Consider the following 20,474-nt stretch of genomic DNA (forward strand, 5'->3'; position numbering starts at 1 on the left):
GAAATCAAAAGGGCTTTCCCAGTGAACACATAAATGGTAAGAAAGGGAAGCAGCCTTATCACTGACACAGAGAATGACTCGGTGGTCTGGACAGAGGATCAAATCAGCCACAACATTCCCTTAAGCCAAAGCCTGACCCAGAGCAAGGCCCTAACTCTGTTCGGTTCTAGGATGGCTGGGAGAGGGCAGGAGGCTGTAAGAAACCTCTGAAGCAGCAGAGGCTGGTTAGCGGGTTGGAGGGAAGAAGCCTTCTCCACCATGTGAAAGCACAGGTGAAGCAGCAGGGGCTGATGGAGAAGCTGCAGCAGGTCCTCCGGAAGACCCGGCTCAAGAGTTCAGGAAGGTGGTGGCTACACTCAAGCCCAGATCTTCAGTGTAGACCCCACAGCCTTCTGTTGGAAGAAGATGCCATCTGGGACTTTCACAGCCGGACAGAAGTCAGAGCCTGGCTTCAAAGCTGCAAAGGACAGGTGCGGACTCTCCTACAAGGGGCTCGCGCAGCTGGGCCTGCAGATGGGAGCCAGGGCCCACCTACCATTCTGAATGTCCTAGGGCCCTTCGGAATGATGCCACATCTACTCTGCCCGCGCCCCATACATGGAACAACACGGCCTGGGTGACGGGACATCTGCTTACAACGCACTTCACTGAATACGAAACCCACTGCTGAGATCAAATGCTCCGAGAAAAGGATTTCTTTCAAAATACCGCTGCTCCCTGACCGTGCACCTGGTCACCCAAGGGCTCTGAGGGAGATGGACAATGACATTAACGTGGTTTTCATGTCCGCTAATGCAGCATCCATCCTGCAGCCCGTGGATCAAGGAATCATCTCAACTTTCAAGTCTCATGACTAAAGAAATGCATTTTGTAAGTCAATAGGTGTCACAGATGGTGATTCCTCTCATGGATCTGGGCAAAAGATAAACTGAAAACTATCCAGAAAAGATTCACCATTCTTGATGCTGTTAAGAACATTTGTGATTCATAGGAAGGGGGTCAGGATACCAACACAAACAGGAATTTGGAAGTAGTGGATTCCAGCCCTCATGGATGACTCTGAGGGTTCAAGACTTCATGGAGGAAGTCACTGTCCATGGGGTGGAAGGAGCCAGAGAACGAGAATAATCAGAAGTGGATCCTGAAGATGGGACTGCACTGCTGTGCTCTCATGATCAAACTTGAACAGATAAGGAGCTGCTTCTTGTGGATGAGCAAAGAAAGTGGTTTCTTGAGATGGAATCTAATTGTGGTGAAGGTGCTGTGAAGACTGTTGAAACGACATCCGAGGATTTAGAGCATTACATAAACTTAGTTAATAATGCAACTCCAGGGTTTGGGAGAATTGACTCCAAATTGAGAGAAGTTCTGTGGGTAAAATGCTATCAAACTGTTCAGTTTGCTTCTTAAATTCCACATAAGAGTGAAGTCATATGGTATTTGTCTTTCTCTAACTGACTTATGTAACTTAGCATTATACCCTCTGGCTCCATCCATGATGTTGCAAATGGCAAGATTTCACTCTTTCTTTATGGCTGAGTCATAGTCCATTGTAGTAATATTCCAAAAGAGATGAAGGAGATTAAGAGTACTCTAATCACGATGAGCACTGAGTAATAGATGGAATTGTTGAATCACTGTCTTCTACACCTGAAACTAATACAGCACTGATGTATGTTAACCATACAGGAACAAAAATAAATTTAAAAAAAAAATGCTCTCAGACTGCACCATCTGCTCACAGAAATCATTAATGAAAGGAAGAGTCGATCAATATGCCAGACTTCCTCGTCTTATTTTAAGAAATTGTCACAGCCACCCCTTCTGCTACCACCAACCCGATCTATCAGCAATCATCGACAATGAGGCAAGACCATCCACCAGCAAAAGATTGCAATTTGCTGAAAGCCCACATGATGGTTAGCAGTTTTTAGCAATAAAGTATTTTTAAGTTAAAGTATGTGCATTGTTTTCTTAGACATAATTCTATTGCACACTCAGTGGACTATGGCACATATTAACATGACTTTTTTGTGTACTAGACAAGCAGAAAAAAAATCACTTGACTCACTTTATTGAGGTATTTGCTTTATTGTGTGTTCTGGGGCCAAACCAGCAATATCCTGGAGGAATGGCTGTATTCTGAATGTGGGGATTCCATCCTACGGTAGAAAGTAGTAGTCTGCTGAGGTATTTGATCTTCATGAAAATAGTTGTGTTTTTTCATAATGTTTGATCTGCATGTCAGTTTTTAAAAATAATGTGGCTACAATATCAAACACTGATAAGATTATGAGCCAGTATTAAGCTAAGATTTTTTTTTTTTAAGTTTGAGAACTTTTCCTTTTACTTTTATGCAATGTTTTACTTTTGCGAGGCCCTCTGGTACTTGTCTCTTTTGGTTCTCACACCATTTCCAATAGGTAGGAAACAGGCTTCGTTCGAAAGGTGGTCTGGTTGAGGAGCTGGGAAAGGCTGCTCCTTGGACGCCCTCCTCTCGGCTGTCCTCAGCACCTGCTGCCACAGCGCCAGGTGGAGTGGCTTCCAGGCGTTGTATCACTTCTGGGCTGTGCCTTCCCAGGGACAACCCTTCTACAAAGGCTGGTGAACACACCCACAGCCAATAGGAAAGTCGAAACTGGACCTTTTGTGTTGGACTCCAAGACCTGAACGATGAGCTGAAATAAAACAAAAAACAGCTTCAAGAAAAATAAGAACCCCCCACGAATCCCCTAATAAACCTCCAGGACTAACTGATTGGGTGGGTTAAAATACAATGGAATGTTCCAGTGAATGTCTGAATTTCCAGTGTACTGCTGTAATACGGACCCAGTTTCTTAGAATTGTGAAGTCACTTAAGTACAATAGAAGGTTCTGGAATTAGCTGGGTGGGGCGGAAATTGAGCGGCTAACTGCAAAGGAGTAAGAGCAAAGAAGCTGATCATAAAGAACCATCAAATCAAAAATTTCCACACAGGAAGAAGATTAGGAAGTTATCTGGTACCGTCCCTTTGTTTTATAGGCTAAGACCTTGGGCGTAAAGAAGCGGTCACACCAACAACAGTCTTTCTGTGACTTCGCGGAGAATCTGTTCGCCGAGAATCTCTTTCCTCCATGTACCTGCCCCCCCCCTTGAATGTTGTGTAGAGGTGGAGTGAAGGCTCGGGGATCGCGACCTCACCACCTGTTCTGAGCGTAGAACCAGGAGCAACCCAGGCCTCCTGGACCCCAGCCCCGTTCTTGACAGGCTCCTAAGACCTACAGAGGTCACTCCTCCGAGGGGCATCTTTTATCCCTTCTTCCCAATGTTGCCGTCCAGATAGCATCTTTCCTCCCTGAGAGTTTGTCAGTCCTCCTCCTCCTCCTCCTCCTCCTCCTCTTTCCCCCTCCTTTATGCCTTCCTCCCTTGGGACTTAGTATTCATTGAAAAAGAACTTGTTTCACCCACGGGGAAGTGTTTTGAAACCTAAGAGCAGGGAGTCCCTGGCCTTTCCCTGTGATGCGTTCCCAGAAACCACACTATAAGGCGGATCGTTAGGAAAATGTTATGGCCGGGGTTGCATTTCTGACCAAAGACTCAGCAGCAAATAAATCATAGATGTGAACAAGGACATGTCCTTAAACTGAGACGTAACGCCGCAAACCACTGCTTATTCTAAAATAATCCTTAGGCCTGAGCCGCCAGACCGTGTGCGCTTGCTCGTGGAGGGAGACGTGTGCCTCTCCTCTCGGACGAGTCTCTTGGAAGAGACAGGGGCCGGGGCCACTGGCCTGTGCCTTCATTCCAACGATGTAGAGAATATCAGATTTCATTTTTAGGCATCGGGAATTAAAGAAATTGTTTTGGTAAAGTAAGAAAACGTTAATATGCTTTTTTTAAAAAAAATAATAAATTCAGATTGGTAAATTTTGCTTTAATAGAAAAAAACCTTGTGAACAAGATTTTAAACGTTTGGCTAGTTCAGTGGCTTTTGTCGGCAGCCAGTGAATAGTTAAGTCCAGAAGTATCACAGGCCTGCAGAGAGTGCTTTTTGAAGAATAGTTTGAAGAATATGTCTGTTTATTAGTATAAGGAAAAGCAAATCCTCAAAACCTTGAAATGATGAAGTAGTTTCGTTTGCTTGTATGTAGATTAAAATATCTAAAATATCTGGGAACCCTCAACAAAGAGGAGGAAAAAATGTTTTCGGTAATCAAATAAAAGGTACTTGAACTTGGAAATTCACGGTAGTGGATTATAAGGTGGCCTAAACGCAAAGTTCACGATAGGTCATTTTACAAATCTTGATCCAAAATATGGGTCTGAATGGAAGCTGCTTTAAAAAGCCTCATTTACGTAAGGTGTCCTGGTCGTTTGCTATAAAACCAGATCCAAGTTCCCTCGTCCCTACATCCGGGGATGGTCCGCTGAAGGCAGGGCCCGGAGGAAGCGCCTCTCTTTCGTCTCTCCCTCCACACTGAACAGTAGTGGGGAGTGGCGATACCTCAGAGGGAGGAAGATGCCCATGAGAAAATGTGGAGACCCAAAGAAAACAAACAGAGGATCGCAGCCCTGGGAAACTCGGCGTCCATACCGTCAGGCTGGGTCCCGGCCAGGAGGCACTGATGCTCTTGGCAGCGGAGCAGGGCGACTGGCAGCCGCGCTCAGCAGGGCCTTGGGTGAGGAAGGCCACCCAGGTGGGACCTGGGGCCTCCCACTCGTCTCAGCCCCCGGAGGTGGGTGGCGGCCGGGGCTGCGGCCAGGGCTCTCCCCCAGCAGGAGGACCAGGCCGTCCCGGGGGCCTGGGTGTCAGGCCGGGAAGGACGGGCAGGCCTACATGCTGAGATGGGAGCGCCCCTCAGAGCGCCCCCGGACCCCTGACTGGCCGGGCCCCAGGCTGCACCTGCTGGTGGGAGGCCCCAGGGTCCAGGGTCCGCGGGGGTGCAGGTGGAAGGGCAGGTGACCGCCCACGGAGAATCCAGAGAGAACTGGAGAAGTTCAGCGGGGAACAGAGGCTCATCTTGGAGCAGGGCGGCCAATTTGTTCTGGAATGGAAGCTGCGATCCCCGACACTGATTTACTTTCATGATTTATTTCATCCTCCAAGCTTTTTAAGACCACGACCACATGTCATCCTTTGGTAGATGGATCCGGGCAAGACAGTACCCACTTGTCGGTTCACAGTGTTGGAACAGGCAAGAGGCCTGCCTGCAGGGAAACTGGTTTCTGTTCACGACCTCTTTGTGTATAATTTGGTGCTTCTTGCACTTTAGAATCCTCTGGGGAGGTTTTTAAACTCCTGCATCGGGGCCAAACCCCCTTTAATTCAGAACGTCTGGGATTGGGACCCCCAGCACGGTCTTTTTCCTCCTTCCCGGGTGGCTGCAGTATGCAGTCCAGTTTGAGAACCCCTGCACTCAGGGAGCTTTAAAAAAAAATAAAAATAAAAGCTAATGCTCAGGCCTCACCTCGCCCCAGACAGGTGTGGGGACTTCATTGGCTTGGGTGGGGCCCTGGTGACACGATTCTGAAAGCGCCTCCCTGAAGACTCCACACCTGCAACACCGGCTGGTGGCTGGTTGGCCGCCCTTTCCAAAATTTGTCTTAAAATCCCCCAACTTTATGTGATGGAATTGCTCTAGTATTTTTATAAGATTGTTTGTTTCTTTAGCCACCTACCAGGCAGTTCTTCTGTAAAACCAAGAAGCTATTTTCACGGGTATTTTATCATGATTTTTTAAAAATGAGCATTAAAAGCAGTTCAGGCCCAAATGCGGCCACATGGCTGAGGTAGTTACCACCCAAGCAAGTGCAAGAGGCCTGGGGCCGCCCACGCTCAGACCACTGAAGAGGGAAGGGACCTACCCTGCTCGAGCTTTGACCTATTTCTCTCAGTTGTTGAAAACTATGAGGCATAGGATGCAGATTTATGACTTTTTAAAAAGTTATTTGTGGATTCCCAAGACGGTTGTGTTCCCATCACTTACGTAGCCTGTAAAACTCAAGTGACGCTTAAAAAAAAAAAAAAATCTGAGTTTGGCGCAGAGTTCCAACGTGAGCTTCAGAGCACTCGGCTATCGTCTGTTGTGCTGAACTGATGGCGGGGCTCATCTGTATGTGACTTTCGGGAAGGGGGAGCCACCACGAGTCCCCTTGTGTGCTTTCTCTCACTTCCTTTCATAAAATGAGGGGTGAAGGGCGGTGTGTTAGGAGACTGCAACCCTTTGCACTGGCCGGGCCCTTCTGTTCATCTTCCACACGGCATGGATTTGATCTTTCCTGGGACCTACGTTCTGGGAGAAATGTCACCCATGCTTTGCGGGGCAGCCCGTCAGAGGCTTGCCTCACCCGCCCCTCTTCCCCCTCTTCCACCCTTACTTCATTTCTTTCTTTCTTTCTTTCTTTCTTTCTTTCTTTCTTTCTTTCTTTTTCTTTCTTTCTTTCTTTCTTTTTTTTTAGATAAATTGTTTGGAATTTCTCTGCACTTTTACTTCCAAGACCGTTTCAAACCGGAATGTGAGAGCTAATGCTGTTTATAGGTCAGCTCCATGTCAATACAGCTAGATAAAAAATTTTAACTCATCTTAAAAATGTTTAAACCAGTGCCGAGTATAGAAACCGTGCTCTCGTTTCTGACAATTGCTCATTTTCACATGAGGCTTTTTCTTCTGAGACCCATAAGGATTCTTGAAATCATTTGCACCATTTTTACTGGTCTTCAGAGCCTCTTTGCTTCGACATGCTCAGATCTCCCCATTGTCGGGCTGTTAGAAGTTGCATGCTTCCACTTGCCCTAAGTCGCTGCTGGGTCTCTCATCCCATGTGTTGGAGCTAGATGGGGACAAAGGCCGCTCTGTATGGTCCCCAGAGCTCGGACTTGGGAAGTTGGAGACATGGGGTGGCAGTTGTCTACCACACAGACCGTTCTCCTTAATTGGCTTATCATGTTGGGTGTTGTATAAGCTTCTTTAAGGAAATATCTATACACACACACAAGGCCCTGTGCCTCGTCTTGGAATCCACGGCCACAGTTCCTGGCTCAGCCCTCGTGTGCTACGAGGATGCATCAGTTGCAGCCCACTCGTAACTCAGCGGCGTTAGGCATGCGTTTGATGGCCAGGTAGCAAGGTGAGAGACGCGGTCCACGATAACTCTGGGCGGGGGGTGGGGGGGCATCATCTGGCCTCTGCACCTGGGGCAACGGATCCAATAGGCTGATGTTACCCAAGATCAGGGGCCACAGGATGGAGAAGCCAGGACCCCACGTGTGGTCTTTATAAATTCTAATCTCACATTAGCAAAGAAATCAAGCTTGAATTTGAAGTAGAGAAATTTAATGAATTTAGACCCATCTAAAGATAAAGAGGGTTCTAGAAGACATGAGTATCTTCAGATAGTCACTGTCACAGGAACTGATGGATGCACAGCTGTCTGTACTTAGAAATCCAGAGGCTTCCTGAGCTTGGCAGGTCATGAACTTCGAGGCAGTGAGTTGCACAGAGCAGGGCACAGGCTCTGCGTAAGACAGAGGCTGACAGGCCTGTTCACTGCCCCCCCCCCCCCCCCCGTGCATGGGGACACGGTCCAAAATGCCCCGTAGATGCCTCAAACCACAGATACGATGGAACTCTGGGTACAGCATTTTTTTTTCCTGTATCTGCAGGTACCTGTGATAACATTTAATTTATCTATTAGGCACAGTATGAGATTAACAATAACTAACAAGCCACCTGTAGCCGTGTACCGTCATAAAAGGTCTACGAATGTGGTCCTTCTTCTCTCTCCAAACATCTTATCATCTCAGCCTTCTTGGGCTGATGTGAGATGATCAAATGCCTGAAAGAGGAGAGGAAGCGAGGTGAGTGATGGAGGCATCGTGATGTAGCCCTGGGTTACACCCGCCTTCTGGTCACAGGCATCTGCTTTGGGACCGCGGCGGACCCCAGGTAGCCAGAAGTGTGGAAAGCAAAACTGGAGGTGGGGGACGACTGTATACGCACGTCCGCACTCCTGTGTAGCCACCAATCAGCTGTAAGGTACCTGAGGTTGTCATCTGAATATAGGCGCCGACGCACATTCCTTTGCTCATATATCGAGAGCGCCCCGCCCCGCTGGGGCAGGAACTGTCGCTGGTGTAACTGGTACAAGTGTTGGGAGGACACAGGAGCGGAGAGACCTCCGGGCAAGGCCAGCGGACTGCTCCCAGCTCTGGCTCCCTCCCCATTAGCTTTGTGACATTGGGAAAGTTGTTTCCTCTTCAGGTCTTCAGTTTCTCATATGGGAAAGGGGGATGATAATCCTAACTACCCTGCAGAATTTTTATGAGGATTAAATAAATTAATATTTATAAAACACTTAGAACAGTGGCTGGCACCCGGTAAGTGCTAGGTGTTTATTAAATTTAAAAAAAAAAAAAAAAGGATGATGCAGATTTGGTTTAGGGGAATAGCATGGGGTTCCCTGAAGAGATGACAAGGAGCCAAAATCTAGACAGTGAGTAGGAGCTAATCCAGCTAACAAGGGATCGACCCGCCATCCCAGTGGAGGCAGCAGCATGTTTCAAGGCCCTGTGGCCAGAATGGAGCACGTAGGACCTACGAGGCTGGAGGGAGGCTGTTGAGGAAGAACAGACAGGGAGACAATTATGCCAGATTCAGCCTCAGGTAATAGTCGGGGCTGGGTCATGGAAGGTCTTGCAGGCCATTTAAGTTTGGGGTTTTTTTTCTGAGTAATGGAAAGCTGTTGGAGGTTTGTTTTTTTTTTTAAGATTTTTTTATTTATATATTCATGATAGAGAGAGAGAGAGAGGCAGAGACACAGGCAGAGGGAGAAGCAGGCTCCATGCTGGGAGCCCGACGTGGGATTTGATCCCCGGACTCTAGGACCACGCCCTGGGCTAAAGGTGGCGCTAAACCGCTGAGCCCCCCAGGGATCCTCCTATTGGAGGGTTTTAAGGGTAATTCTGTTCAGATACTGTGCTGAGCCAATGAGGCCGGATACAAAAGGGGTATAATGGCACATGACTACAGAAACGGAGTCACCGATGATGACTGCGCTCAGGGCGCTGCTCCGCCCGGGCAGGGGGCACCCGCTGGAGTGCTGGGCACCTTCCCGGTCCCGATGGCGGCCACAGTTCCACAGGTGGCCGTGTCAGCTGTACAGGTTAGGGTGCGTTGGGCACTTACCCGCATGACGGCACAAGAGTGGACCCCCGGCGGGTCCTGAGCCCGTTTGCAAGCTGCTTCCATCCCCCAGAAAAGAAAGAGCTGAGGTTGGCTAGGGTGCCGATGGTGGTGTCAGAGAGGGTGGGCTCGGGGCGATACTCGGGAGATGAGACCCGCTGGACTTGGTGATAAAGTGGGTGTGGACGGTGCGGGCAAGAAGCAAGTCTAGTACGACGACGCCCAGGGGGTCAGGTCCTCCCGAGACTCTGGAGGCAGCGTTAGGTGATTATCAAGAACACAGCTCGGGGGGCCCGGCGCCCAAGCTCCTTCACCTCCCAGCTGTGTGACCTCGTGGAGGTGGATGCTCTGCCTCATTCTTTTTTGAAATATATTTAATTAATTTATTTGAGAGAGAGAAGAGGAGCAGGGCAGCCACAGAGGGAGAGGGAGAAGCAGGGAGCCCGATGCGGGACCCGATCCCAGGACCCCGAGAGCATGACTAGAGCCAAAGGCAGATGCCGCACCCACTGAGCCCCCGGGCACCCCTCTCTGCTCATTCCCCGTCAGCTGCCAGCGGTGAGTGTCCCTCGCCGACGGTTATTTCAAGGCTTGAACGCGCTAACTCATCTGAACTGCTACCACTGCCTGCACGCGGTCGGCTCTTGGTAACTGTTAGCTCTTAGTTAGCAGGAGCTGGTTTGGGAATGAAGAGCATGAATTAAGGTTGAGAGGTGTCGGGTGTCCAGGGCCTGGAATCTTCCAGAAAGAGAGGCCGGCAGGTGGCGGGTTATACAGCCCCCGAGGCCAGAAGAAGGTCCGCACAAAGCGAAGGGTCACCTGCTGGTAGGAGGACTCTAAGCGCCTGGGGAGGTGGGGCCCAGGGCTAAGGGGAGATCTCAGCATCTGGGGGCTGGATGATGAGCAGGGGACAGGGAGAAAGCGAGGGGTGACTCGTCCCAGGCCAGGGGGAGCAGATGTTTCACAGGGCGGGGATGTCAGGAGTGTGCAGAGCTGCTGAGAATTGAGGCAGGATGAGAGCGACTTGTGTGAGACGCTGTCGCACAGGCCCTAACAGCACGGGCCGTGCAGTCCTGGCTGTGCCCACACCCGGGGCAGTGGCCGTGTTAGCCCACATGACGCTCACAGTGGCACCGGGGGCGGCAGAGGGGGGACACGACTTGCTGGAGGGAGGGATCTCGCATGTTCTCTCCTGGTTGATGTCCCCCCTGCGGCCCCCAGGCCCATGCACCAATCTCGTAGGTACGAGTCAGCGCCAGGTCCCGATCCCTCTGTTGCAGGCCATTTGATTTACTCACTATGTGGCCTTGGACACCGCCTCATGTGAGACGTGGTTGCTGATCCGAGCCGCATTCAGGTGTCCTGCTTCAAGCTGTCGCTAACCCTGTGAACGGTGCATGCCCTGACCTTCCCTGTGATGGGCTTATGTATTGGCGGTGGAGCCACAGGCAGGGGGGCTGCAGGGGGAGGGGCCGGGTGAGACGGTGAGGGCCCCCCAGTCCTGTACAGGGTGGACGTGCTGACCTGGCGGTGGAGCCACAGGCAGGGGAGCTGCGGGGGGAGGGGCGGGTGAGATGGTGACGAGGCCCCACCTGGAAGGAGGGTTTGGGCTGTGCCGTGAGTGCCCGCGTGGACACCAGTCAGGACATTTGGGGAACCTCAGCTGCAGGAATCTTAAGCTCGGGACGCTGTGATTGTGGTTCCTCCCCACTGGCCAGCACCCGTCCTGCGGCTCCGTCCCCTGCCCCCTGCCCCTCCTGCCCCCTGCCCTGTGCCTCCCCCCCGGCCCAGCTTCCTCTGGAGCCCCCCACCCCCTTCTCATCCTCCACCTCTTACGCTCTTGCCTTCAGGGGACCCACTCCTGCCCTTCCCTCGAAATCCTCTTAGGCTGGTGCCCGCCACCCTGACGTCCCCCAGGGAGCACCGTGCACTGGCGTCCCTCGCTAGCATGTGCTGCCCCGAAATCAGACTCCGAACGCAGCCTCTCCGGTCACCCGGCAGATGCACGGAGTATAACCGCGCTGCTCCCGTGCGCCGGGCGCTGCTCTGGGTGCCGGGATAGGTCCTTAGACAGAGATTCCCGCCCTTAGATTCTAGCACGAGAAACGGACTAAGTCATCCTTCTTCTCTTGCCGCACATTCCGTGGGCTTCTACTGTGACATATAAAGACCCGGATTTGGGGGTTGAGGTCGGCCGTGCCGCACGGAAACCCTGAGAGCTGAGTAGACCCAGAGGAGTGACGGGGTGAGCTGTGGACGTTTAAAGGAGGAACATCCCAGGCAGGAGGGAAGTTGGTGCCAAGGTCCTGAGGCAGGAATACCCGGGTGCACTCAGGAACAGGGGCGGGGAGCGGAGTGAGCCAGGAGGAACGCGCCGGCGCCGAGCGGGAAGAGGGAGCAGCTGTCCCCTGTCCAGCCAAGGGCTTCCGCCCTTCTCCTGAGTGAAGGGACGCACCAGTGCTTTGAGCCACGAAGACACATGAGCTGACTTAGGTCTTTAAAATCCTCGCTCTGTTGAGAAGACCCGATGGGGGCCGACTCCCGAAGTAGGGACAGCAGCTCGGCCTGGAGTGCGGGGCAGGGAGGGATGGTCCTCGCCTGCGGGCGTTTGGAAGGAGAAGCTGAGCTTGGGTTGGGGCCCGGGCACCAGCAGGGAGGGGGCGGTGGGGGGAGCCCATCGGGAGAGAGGGACGGGGGGGGGGGGGGGCCTCTGGCTCTCCGGGAGCTGGGGCGGGAGGCACGGGGAGCCCGTGAGGACGTGGGGGAAGGGCGGCTGCCGCGAGGCAAGAGCTCGGGCGCCCGAGCAGGGACGATGCGCAGGGACGATGCGGCCTGGCACGGGAGCCGGGGCTCCGGAGCTGCAGGGAGCGGCGGCGACAGCCTTTCACTGACCATCGGGGCGGCTTACGCCATTCAGCGGTCGGTCATTCAAGGACCTTGTCTTTGTAACAATTCCTACATTTGCCTGAATCCCATAAAAACTAAACAGAACAGTTTTATCTTTTTAATTTCCCAGGACCCCAGACGTTGTTTTTTCTCTCCGTACCCGCAACAGCCAGTTCTGTTTAGCTCTGATACCTTCAGCCCGTTGAGCGCCGTCGGGCGTAGGCCTTGAGCTTCCTAGTGCCGCAGTAGGTTTCCCGACAGTTGTCCTCGGCTGTGGGCCCAAGGCACAGGGGCCAACAAGCTTCAGCAGCCACGAGCGCGATGGTGACCTGTGCCTGAGCCCCGTAGCGTGTCCCCAGGTGAGCTGGGGGAAGACGTGGGGTTTGCTGCAGACCTCATTGCCGCAAGGAGCTGAGCCGCCCCCGGGCAACAGGAAGCGCAGCCGACTGGGCGCCCGGGAATGGGCCTCCCTCGCCCCGCGCCCTGCTCACACGGTTCTTGTTGGGGTGCCTGGCCCCGCGCCCCCACGTCGTCTGCAGCAGCGTCTTCCCCTTGGTGAATACGCCACAGCGGACAGAAGCACCTGCTGTTACTGCGACCACCCGCCCAGCCCCGTCCCCTCCCCGCCACCCCCAGGGACCCTGAGCCATTTGATCGAGCACCGTGATCCCTCGGACACCACCCACCCGAGGGGCCCCTCCACGTGCTCTTCTCAGAGCAGACATCCTGGTCACTGCCCAAGCCAGGTCTACCGCTGTGACGTCTACCTGGGATCTCACCCCGTGACCTGTAATCTCTAGAAAGTCTCGGGGAAGCAAAGACCACGTCCTTAGGTTTTCACAGCTTTAGACCCTCGCCTGAGACGCAATGAGTGAATGAACGTGCTCACGCACGGACAGAAGGACACGAGGCCCACCCCAAGCTGCGCGGTGGTGGGCAGCGGCAAGAGGATGCTGCAGCTTACGAAGTGCAGGCGAGCTTTGCCAGGGTCTCGGATCTCGGATCAGGAATTTGCCCCCCGGGCCTCAGTCCCCTGCCGTGATCTCCCAGGCTCTTCCCACTGCCGGCGTCCCCCCGGCCCACGAGCTCTGCAGCTGGACACCTGCACCTGTTGGCGCCGCCGCCTCGCCCCTCGTGCCCTGTCTGCTGCGAGCACTGGAGCGTGAGCACACGGAGCACGGGGCCACAGTCCTCCTCCAGCCTGGCCGCCCCACCCGATGGGGCACGGGCACTTGCCGTGGGAATGCGCGCGAGTAGCTGGGAGGGAAGGAAGTTCTCAGCGGTTTTAACTACAGTTTTATTATTATTAAAGCAAGAGAGAGAGGATCATAGAACCCCCTCCCCACCTGCACCCGTCGTCTCCCCGGCTTCGCCCGCTGCTCCTACTTTCCTCCACCTGGTTCACTCCACTCACTCTCGACTCAGATGTGTCTGCGAGGGGCCGAGAGATTTACAGTCCGACGCTGAGATGCCTCGTGACCTGCCGTCCAGGAGCTGCGGCCCCAGGAGAGCTGATGGTCTACCGTCCCCCTGCAAGGGCCGCGACCCGGGAGCTCCCACGTCGGAGGGTGTCTCCGCTCAAGCAGAACGAATTGGCTCCTCCTTCCGCCTTGTGTTCTGTGCAGGCCATGGAAGGGCGGATGTTCTGGAGACTCCCTCACAGTCACACCCAGAAACTGTCTGCCCGGCTCCCCGGGCCCCCCTCAGCCCCGACAGGGTGACCGGGGATTAGCCACCAGGCCAGCCAAGCGTTCTCTGTCCCTCTCCCCCGGTGAGCTCTGGAGCCCCGGCAGCTACGGATGCACGTCCTGGCTGTTGCACCTGTTGGCCTCAGGTCTCCGCACCACCAGGATGTGAGCCGGCGTGAGCTGTCAGCCGGTGGGCCACCCTGAGTTCCGAGTGAGCCGACCCGTCTGTGGGTTGGTAAGATTTTAGAGGCGGGTTCTTCAGCAATGGCTTCATAGCAGAAGAAAGGCCTCAATTGCCCTCGAAAGAAAAATGGGATACAGGCACATGTAAGGCTAAAACTTTTTTTTATTCTCGTATTTTTCTTGACTTTTTTTTTTTAACGTACAGTTCCATCAGTGTTAACACACCTACAGACGTGTAAAACCACCCTACGCTTGGGGAATGGAAACAAAGGCAGGCGTTAGATTTCCAGAGGCCTGGCGTTATCCCTTCCGTCGGGCGCAGGGCGAGAATAGGCGTTTTACCCCGTCTCCCCCGTGAGGCGCAGAGACCACGTGGAGCGATGGGAAGGGCTGAAGCCCTCCGTTCAGCCCCACACTACAGCGTCCTGGGGTGTCTTCGGGCAAACCAGCAGAAACCAACCTCCCTGAGCCTCCGGTTCGTCCGACGCACAACCGCGGACGATCTCGTGATGGATTTTACCTCCTCTTGTCTGCGGCTCGCCGGTACCTCTGCAGACGGTCAGTGGTTCGGAGTCATCACCAAGGTGAGCTCTACCCGGAGGGAAAAGCAGGTTCAACACCAACCGAAATCGGGAGTGAATGAGCCGTGGACACCCTCCCCGCCGCGGGCTCACATCCGGCCGGGGGCCACGTGGCTGGGAGTCCTCAGGGCCACGAGCACCGGTGGGTGCGGGCGGCCCTGCTCTGCTTGGCGTCGAAAACACTAATGCAGAGGCAGCATTTTACGAAGCACAGATAATGTCTTTTGTTGCTGTTTTATTGAAAGCCTCCCCTAGACGACCTCATCCTCTACAGCCCAGGGTTCAAGTGAAGATCTCCTGGCAGAGAAAGACTTCGCCCTCCGGTCAGCCTCTCCTGGTCCTACACACACAAGTGTATGTTGACTCCTGTACGGATTTTACATCACCATAGAGAACGGGGGATCTCTCCTGAAGTCCACCCCAAATTCACCCAGACTCCTGACCCATCCTGTTCATTACCGTGGAGAGTAACTAAGCCCAGAGGAGTCACTTACCTCCGCTGAATTCCCTGGGCTTTGTAGGAAATGTTTTTTTTATTATTATTTTTTAAAGATTTTATTTGACAGCGAGCGAGGGAGAGCGAGTACACAGGGCAGAGGGAGAGGGAGAAGCAGGCTCCCCGCCGAGCAAGGAGCCCGACCCGGGGCTCCATCCCTGGACCCCGCCATCACCACCTGAGCTGAAGGCAGATGCTTCATGGACTGAGCCCCCCAGGGGCCCCTGTAGGAAACTTAGCACTTCCTCGGACAGCTATACTTTTTTAGACCGCGGTCACCTTTCCAGACTGCCTGATTGTAGCTCACACTGCCTCTGCGTCTTCCACAGCTCCGTAAACTAACGACCCGCTGGCCGTGCAAACGGCGGGAGCTGCATTCTCTGGGGGAGGGACTGCCCCACGCCCGTGGAAAAGCCACCTGTTGGGCTCATTCGCAGGCTCTTCTCCACGCTCCCAATCTATCAGGGTGTTAATTAGCCTTGGAAACACCATAGCACCTGAGTTAAATAAAATGAGCTATAAGAGAGTTGTGATTTTTAAAAAAAATTTCTTTTAACCACAATTAGTAAGAAACTTCTAGGTCAATATAGATAAGCCCAGTGATCTCTGAGGTCGTCTTTCAAGACCAGAAACCACTGCCCACGGTCACCCCGGCCGTGAGCCTCTGCGCTCCACCGGCCTCTAGCAGCGCCTGTTGCCACCCGGACCCGTTTCTGCAGCTGACGGCGTTTGTCCCGCACATTTGTTGACCAGTTTGAAATGGAATTAGGATTCAGAGCAAATTGCCATGAATTGCTATTACATAAGGGATCAAGAAGCAATGGTGATAAGCAGCTGTGAGCCTTCCAGGGTTAGGCGGCGTGGTCGGAGAGCGTCCTCTGGCTCGCCCGGCATCCACCGGTGGGGACGCACGGTGCCCTGGGCTCCAGGGTAAGGCTGACTAGCCACAGCCAGAATTCTCAGGGCACATCCGGCAGCACAGCAAGTTCATGACCGTTGCCTTCAGAGACAGAGTGTGGTCTCGGGGGTCAGGCTGCAGCAGAACTTGTGTTTATAGACCCGGGTGGACCCAAGATGTGAAAGCGCCAGGGGCCCCGGGGGTGAGTAACAAGGGCAGTCTGTCCCCGGGGAGACTGGAAGGTCCGCACTCCGGAGACCGTACCTGGAGAGAGCGGGTAGCCGGGGCTCCGTAGCGAGGAGGACGGTGGCTCCCACCCTGTGTGCAACGTAAGTAGAACCTGCCAGTCATCGTTTCTATGGCAATGAACCCCTGTCCATGCACGTCCTCATATACATCCAGGAGTGTATTCCTAGGAGACATTCCCCAATTAATTTTTAATTTTAAGTAACCTAAATCTTGATTAAGCCTTCCCAGGAATTATTTTACTTAGGATTAGAAAGTCAGCGTGCACGTAGTCTCAATTATTTTGAGTGAAGAATAAGATCTTTGTAATTCTTTGCCTCCTTTAATTTCAAGCTGAATAAATAAATAAAAGGAAGTATTTTCATTTGTTGACTTTCGTGTTACGTGCTTTACAGCGAGGTCAGGGACCGGGTCTTAATCCTCTCTGCTTCCCCAGCATCTTACACGTGCCCGGTAGACAGTAAGCGTTTAATAAACGTGGGAGGGGAATTAAGACTCAAAGCGATCAGCTGCTCAAGTCACATTCTAACCATTTGAAAGGTTTGAGCAGGTCCTTCTCTCTTGGGTTAAATATGGGTTTGACTTACTGCTTATGCACATACCAAGATGCATCTTTGATCCTATTTTTTTTTTGTTTTGTTTTTAAGACAAACTACATCCTGCATGGTTTTGTGTGTGAACATTGTACAGAGCATAGAAAAACACAGCAAACACTTACCCGGGGTTATTTCTGGTAGGTGGCGGGGGCCCGAGAACTGCAGCATCTAGATGCTTTGGGCTCTGGACGTGTAAATCTCAATAAAAAGTAGCTTAAAGAAATGAAAAAAATCCACCTCCCACAACACAGAAAAGGCAAAAAAAAAAAAAAAAGATAATTCCTGGTTTGGTCAATCCAATGACTTAGGTGATCTGGGATCCAGGCCTTCCCACCTGGCCATTTTCTGCATGGTTTATGGCCTCAGTAATCGCAGGTATCCTAAAGTCCAACAGGTAAGAGACGTATTTCTGCTTATGCATCAGTGTGTATTAGTGAGGAAAGGCTGCCCTCAGCCGACTTATTCTCAGATCCCATTGGCCATGATCAAGTCCACATGCAAGGGAAAGGACATCACCGTGATTTGCTAGGGCCGATCCGGAGTCTTCCCTTGAGCTGGGGAGGGGCCCCCTACCTTGAACACCTGGCTCTGCAGGGGCGAGTACCTCCCAAGGAACCCACGGCCCTGCCACTGAGGAGGAAGAGAGAAGAATGGATTTGAATAACGGCCAGCAGCATCTAACATGGGAAAATTCATTTTACTTTATACCCTTCTGTATCGTTTTCAATTATCAACCGCGTTTACAATTAGTTTTTTGAATGTGTGATTATATCCGACCTCGGTGAGATTCCCTCTCCATCTCTAGTTACAGTACATGGTCCAGTGACTCACCAAGTTGAGGGATCGTGGGGTTTTTCTCGCAGCTTGACTCATCATTTTAGCCAAAGCAGATACCTTGGCGGGCGTCCACCTCCGTTGTCTTCATCTGCAAAATTAAATGAGACCCTTTCTACCCCCTGCCTCAGGGGGATATTGGAAATTACTGAAAACATTAAACAGAGTTAACACACAAGTAGAATTGTTGCTCGCGTTGTCAGGATCCCGCACCACTTAGCTAATCGGATGAAAAGTGGTTAAAACATCGCGTAGTTCAAAACCGGTGGTGAGTAGAGAGAATTAATTCCATGGCTGTATGTGAATATATTGGGCTGATTCTATTAACTTTTGGAGCAACTTTTTCATCATGAGATTCTGAGTATGAACATCTGGTGGACAAAATCTATTTTGTTGACGATGTAGACGGAGGAAGGTATCATCCGCTGCCCTCCCACCTCCAGGCCAGCCCCTCCCTCCCTGCTCTGGGGGCGGCCGTGGCCCCCTGGCCAGCTGGCGGCCGCCCCACGCAGGTTGCAGTCCCCCGAGCGCCCCTCGACCTCTCTTCCCACATATCTCCCGTCACAATCCTTAGTTTCTCTGCGCCCACTTATCTCAAACGTTCAGTTCTATCCTCAGGGAAATCAGCTGATTAAAATGCTCAAAATGTGGATGACAGCTCACCCTCAGCAGCTCCCGGAGGGCATTTGCACTTAAAAAGAAGCCTTTATTAATCTGTAGTTAGTGAAATGTTTGTTTAGAGTAAGCGGGCCTTCCCACCGTCCCTCGGGTCAGCCGCCGACCACAACTTTATCAGACCAAGAGGGAGAACAATTTAACATGCCCGGTCCTGCAGTGTTCCCACTGTCTCCCATCCTCCTCATCAGCATTTCCACCGTGACTCACTGGAAGCAGCCTCTACATACTTCCCACCCCACCCCCACCAGCTCGGGAGCTGGACAAGAGCTCGAGGACCGCCGCCTCCATCTCCCCTGCCTTTGCCTGTCTACACCGCGGCGCCGGATGCAGGGCACGTCTCGGGGCCTGTAACAGGCGCGTGCTGCCAGGGGCCCGGAAGCACCTGCTGGGCCAGGGCAGCCGGGCTTCCTTCTCCAGCACGCTCATTCTCTCTTCCACCCTCATCCACATAGCTCAAATAGGATTTAAGGATGCACTTCCTGCTCTCCTCACTCAACTCGATTCCTTTTTCAATACTTTGGTTTAGAATTTGTAATAATTCAAAAGCCTAAACTTTTTACGGGATGGCAGGGTAGGGGGGGGACTATAGATTTGTTTGTAGTTTTGCTGGCAAGCTGCTTCAGCAAGTGTCCATTTTTTATCTGCCCGCTATTTGTCATTATCATTAAATGAGTCTTTAGAATTTGGAATTCAGCTGAGAATGCACAACCTTACATGCGGTCTGTTCTCCCGAAAAAGGACAAAGGACGTGAGCTCCACGGTGGGCCTGTCCTGAATAATGTAATGATGCACGCAGTGTCCCACTAATCCTCCCGGTCTCTGCCCCCCAGCTCTGCCGCCTGGAGCGTTATCTATCCACGGGGAGGTACCGGGGAACCCTGTTCGCCGACCAGCCGATGATGTTCATCACCCCAGCCAGCAGTCCCCCCAGGACCAAGCTGTGGGAACTGGTCCTCCTGTGTGGGGGTCAGATCACGCGGATCCCACGCCAGGCCAGCCTCTTCATCGGACCCTACCAAGGAAAGAGGAAGGCGACAATCTGGTATCTGTCAGAAACCTGGATCTTAGGTAGGAACCTGCACACAGGGATGGAGACGGGGACGGTGCCTTCTTACTGTGGTAGCTGTTGGTGTCCCCTTCACATCCACAGTCCTGTGGTCCTGGCCACACAAACAGGTTTTTCCGGGGGAAGCGTGATGGCCACGTCCCTGTAGCCTGGGGCCTTTGGATGGACACTCACACTCACCATCTGCCTTAACAGAATCCTGTAATTACTGTCAGTCCCAAGCCAACCTAGTCCCTCCTCCTCTTTACCGTCAGCCAAAGTACACTTCACAGGGACAAAGGAAATCCTATTAGGCTCCCCGGTCTGCCTCACTAGCTAGTGTGAAACAGCCAGCCTACCCACATCCCCTCCAGACCACAAGGCCTGTCCACCCTCGGCTCAGATGCTCGGGCCCCCCACCCTCCCACCCTCGCTGCCTGTCTCTGCTCTGCTTCCAGGGCCGCGGGCCAGTGCCCAGCCGCCACGACCCGCCACATGTCCCTCACCTTCTCGTGTGCACCGCTCCTGACACTCCTCTTGATCTCAGAAAGGTATCCTTCTGTGCAAAAGCAGCTACAGCGTTGACTTCAAAAAAAATAAAACAGGAACATAATGTACAAACTGGGACCGATGCAGCATACATGGTGCCAAACGCATGGCTTGATTCTGAAGGGGAAGAGGTGGTACAACATACACTCTGCTTCCCGGGAGGCTGCCAGGGTGCCCACAGCTCTGGGAGGGCCGTAGGGGACGTAGGGAGCAGGTGTGGGGACGCACGGCATCGGGGCCCTGCTCTGGGGATAAGCCTTTGTGTTCTGTTTGATGAAGGTCATAGCGTGCCAGGGCCGCCCTACCAACCCCACAGACGGGGGCTTACACGGAGATTCATTCTCTCGCAGCCCAGAGGCTGGAAGTGGGAATCAGTTTCTCCCAAAACCTTTTCTTCTTCCGCTCCTACTCGGTTACTTCGGTGTCAGCATCTTTAGCCAAGATCTTTACCCAGCTTCCAGAGACCTGAGAAGCGTATTTTCTCCGTCCTGCTCCCCTCTCCCAGAGCCTTCCTCCTCTTCACCTCCGCTCGTCTCTAAATCCCAAACTTCTGGCTTTTCTCACCCCTTCCTACACATTATCCTTTAACAGATACGTAGATCCCGTGTCCAAGTTGCATTTGTATATCAGAC

General features: G+C 52.7%; 1 protein-coding gene across 6 annotated transcripts in view; it reads left to right on the forward strand.

Annotated features, from left to right (window-relative positions):
• MCPH1 (microcephalin 1) overlaps positions 1–20,474 on the forward strand; it is a 230,922-nt gene that overhangs the window by 199,093 nt on the left and 11,355 nt on the right. For 2 of the 6 annotated variants that reach the window (XM_077848536.1, XM_077848533.1), the window contains exon 13: positions 19,079–19,316. The exons of 2 other annotated variants lie outside the window; for them this stretch is intronic. In XM_077848536.1, the coding sequence (XP_077704662.1) occupies positions 19,079–19,316 (238 nt within the window). Of the gene's footprint in view, positions 1–19,078; positions 19,318–19,751; positions 19,846–20,474 lie in introns of those variants that run through there. 2 more of the 6 variants (XM_077848534.1, XM_077848541.1) reach the window with 2 other exon arrangements.

Source organism: Canis aureus, chromosome 15 (assembly GCF_053574225.1).
Source record: "Canis aureus isolate CA01 chromosome 15, VMU_Caureus_v.1.0, whole genome shotgun sequence".
Taxonomy (NCBI): domain Eukaryota; kingdom Metazoa; phylum Chordata; class Mammalia; order Carnivora; family Canidae; genus Canis; species Canis aureus.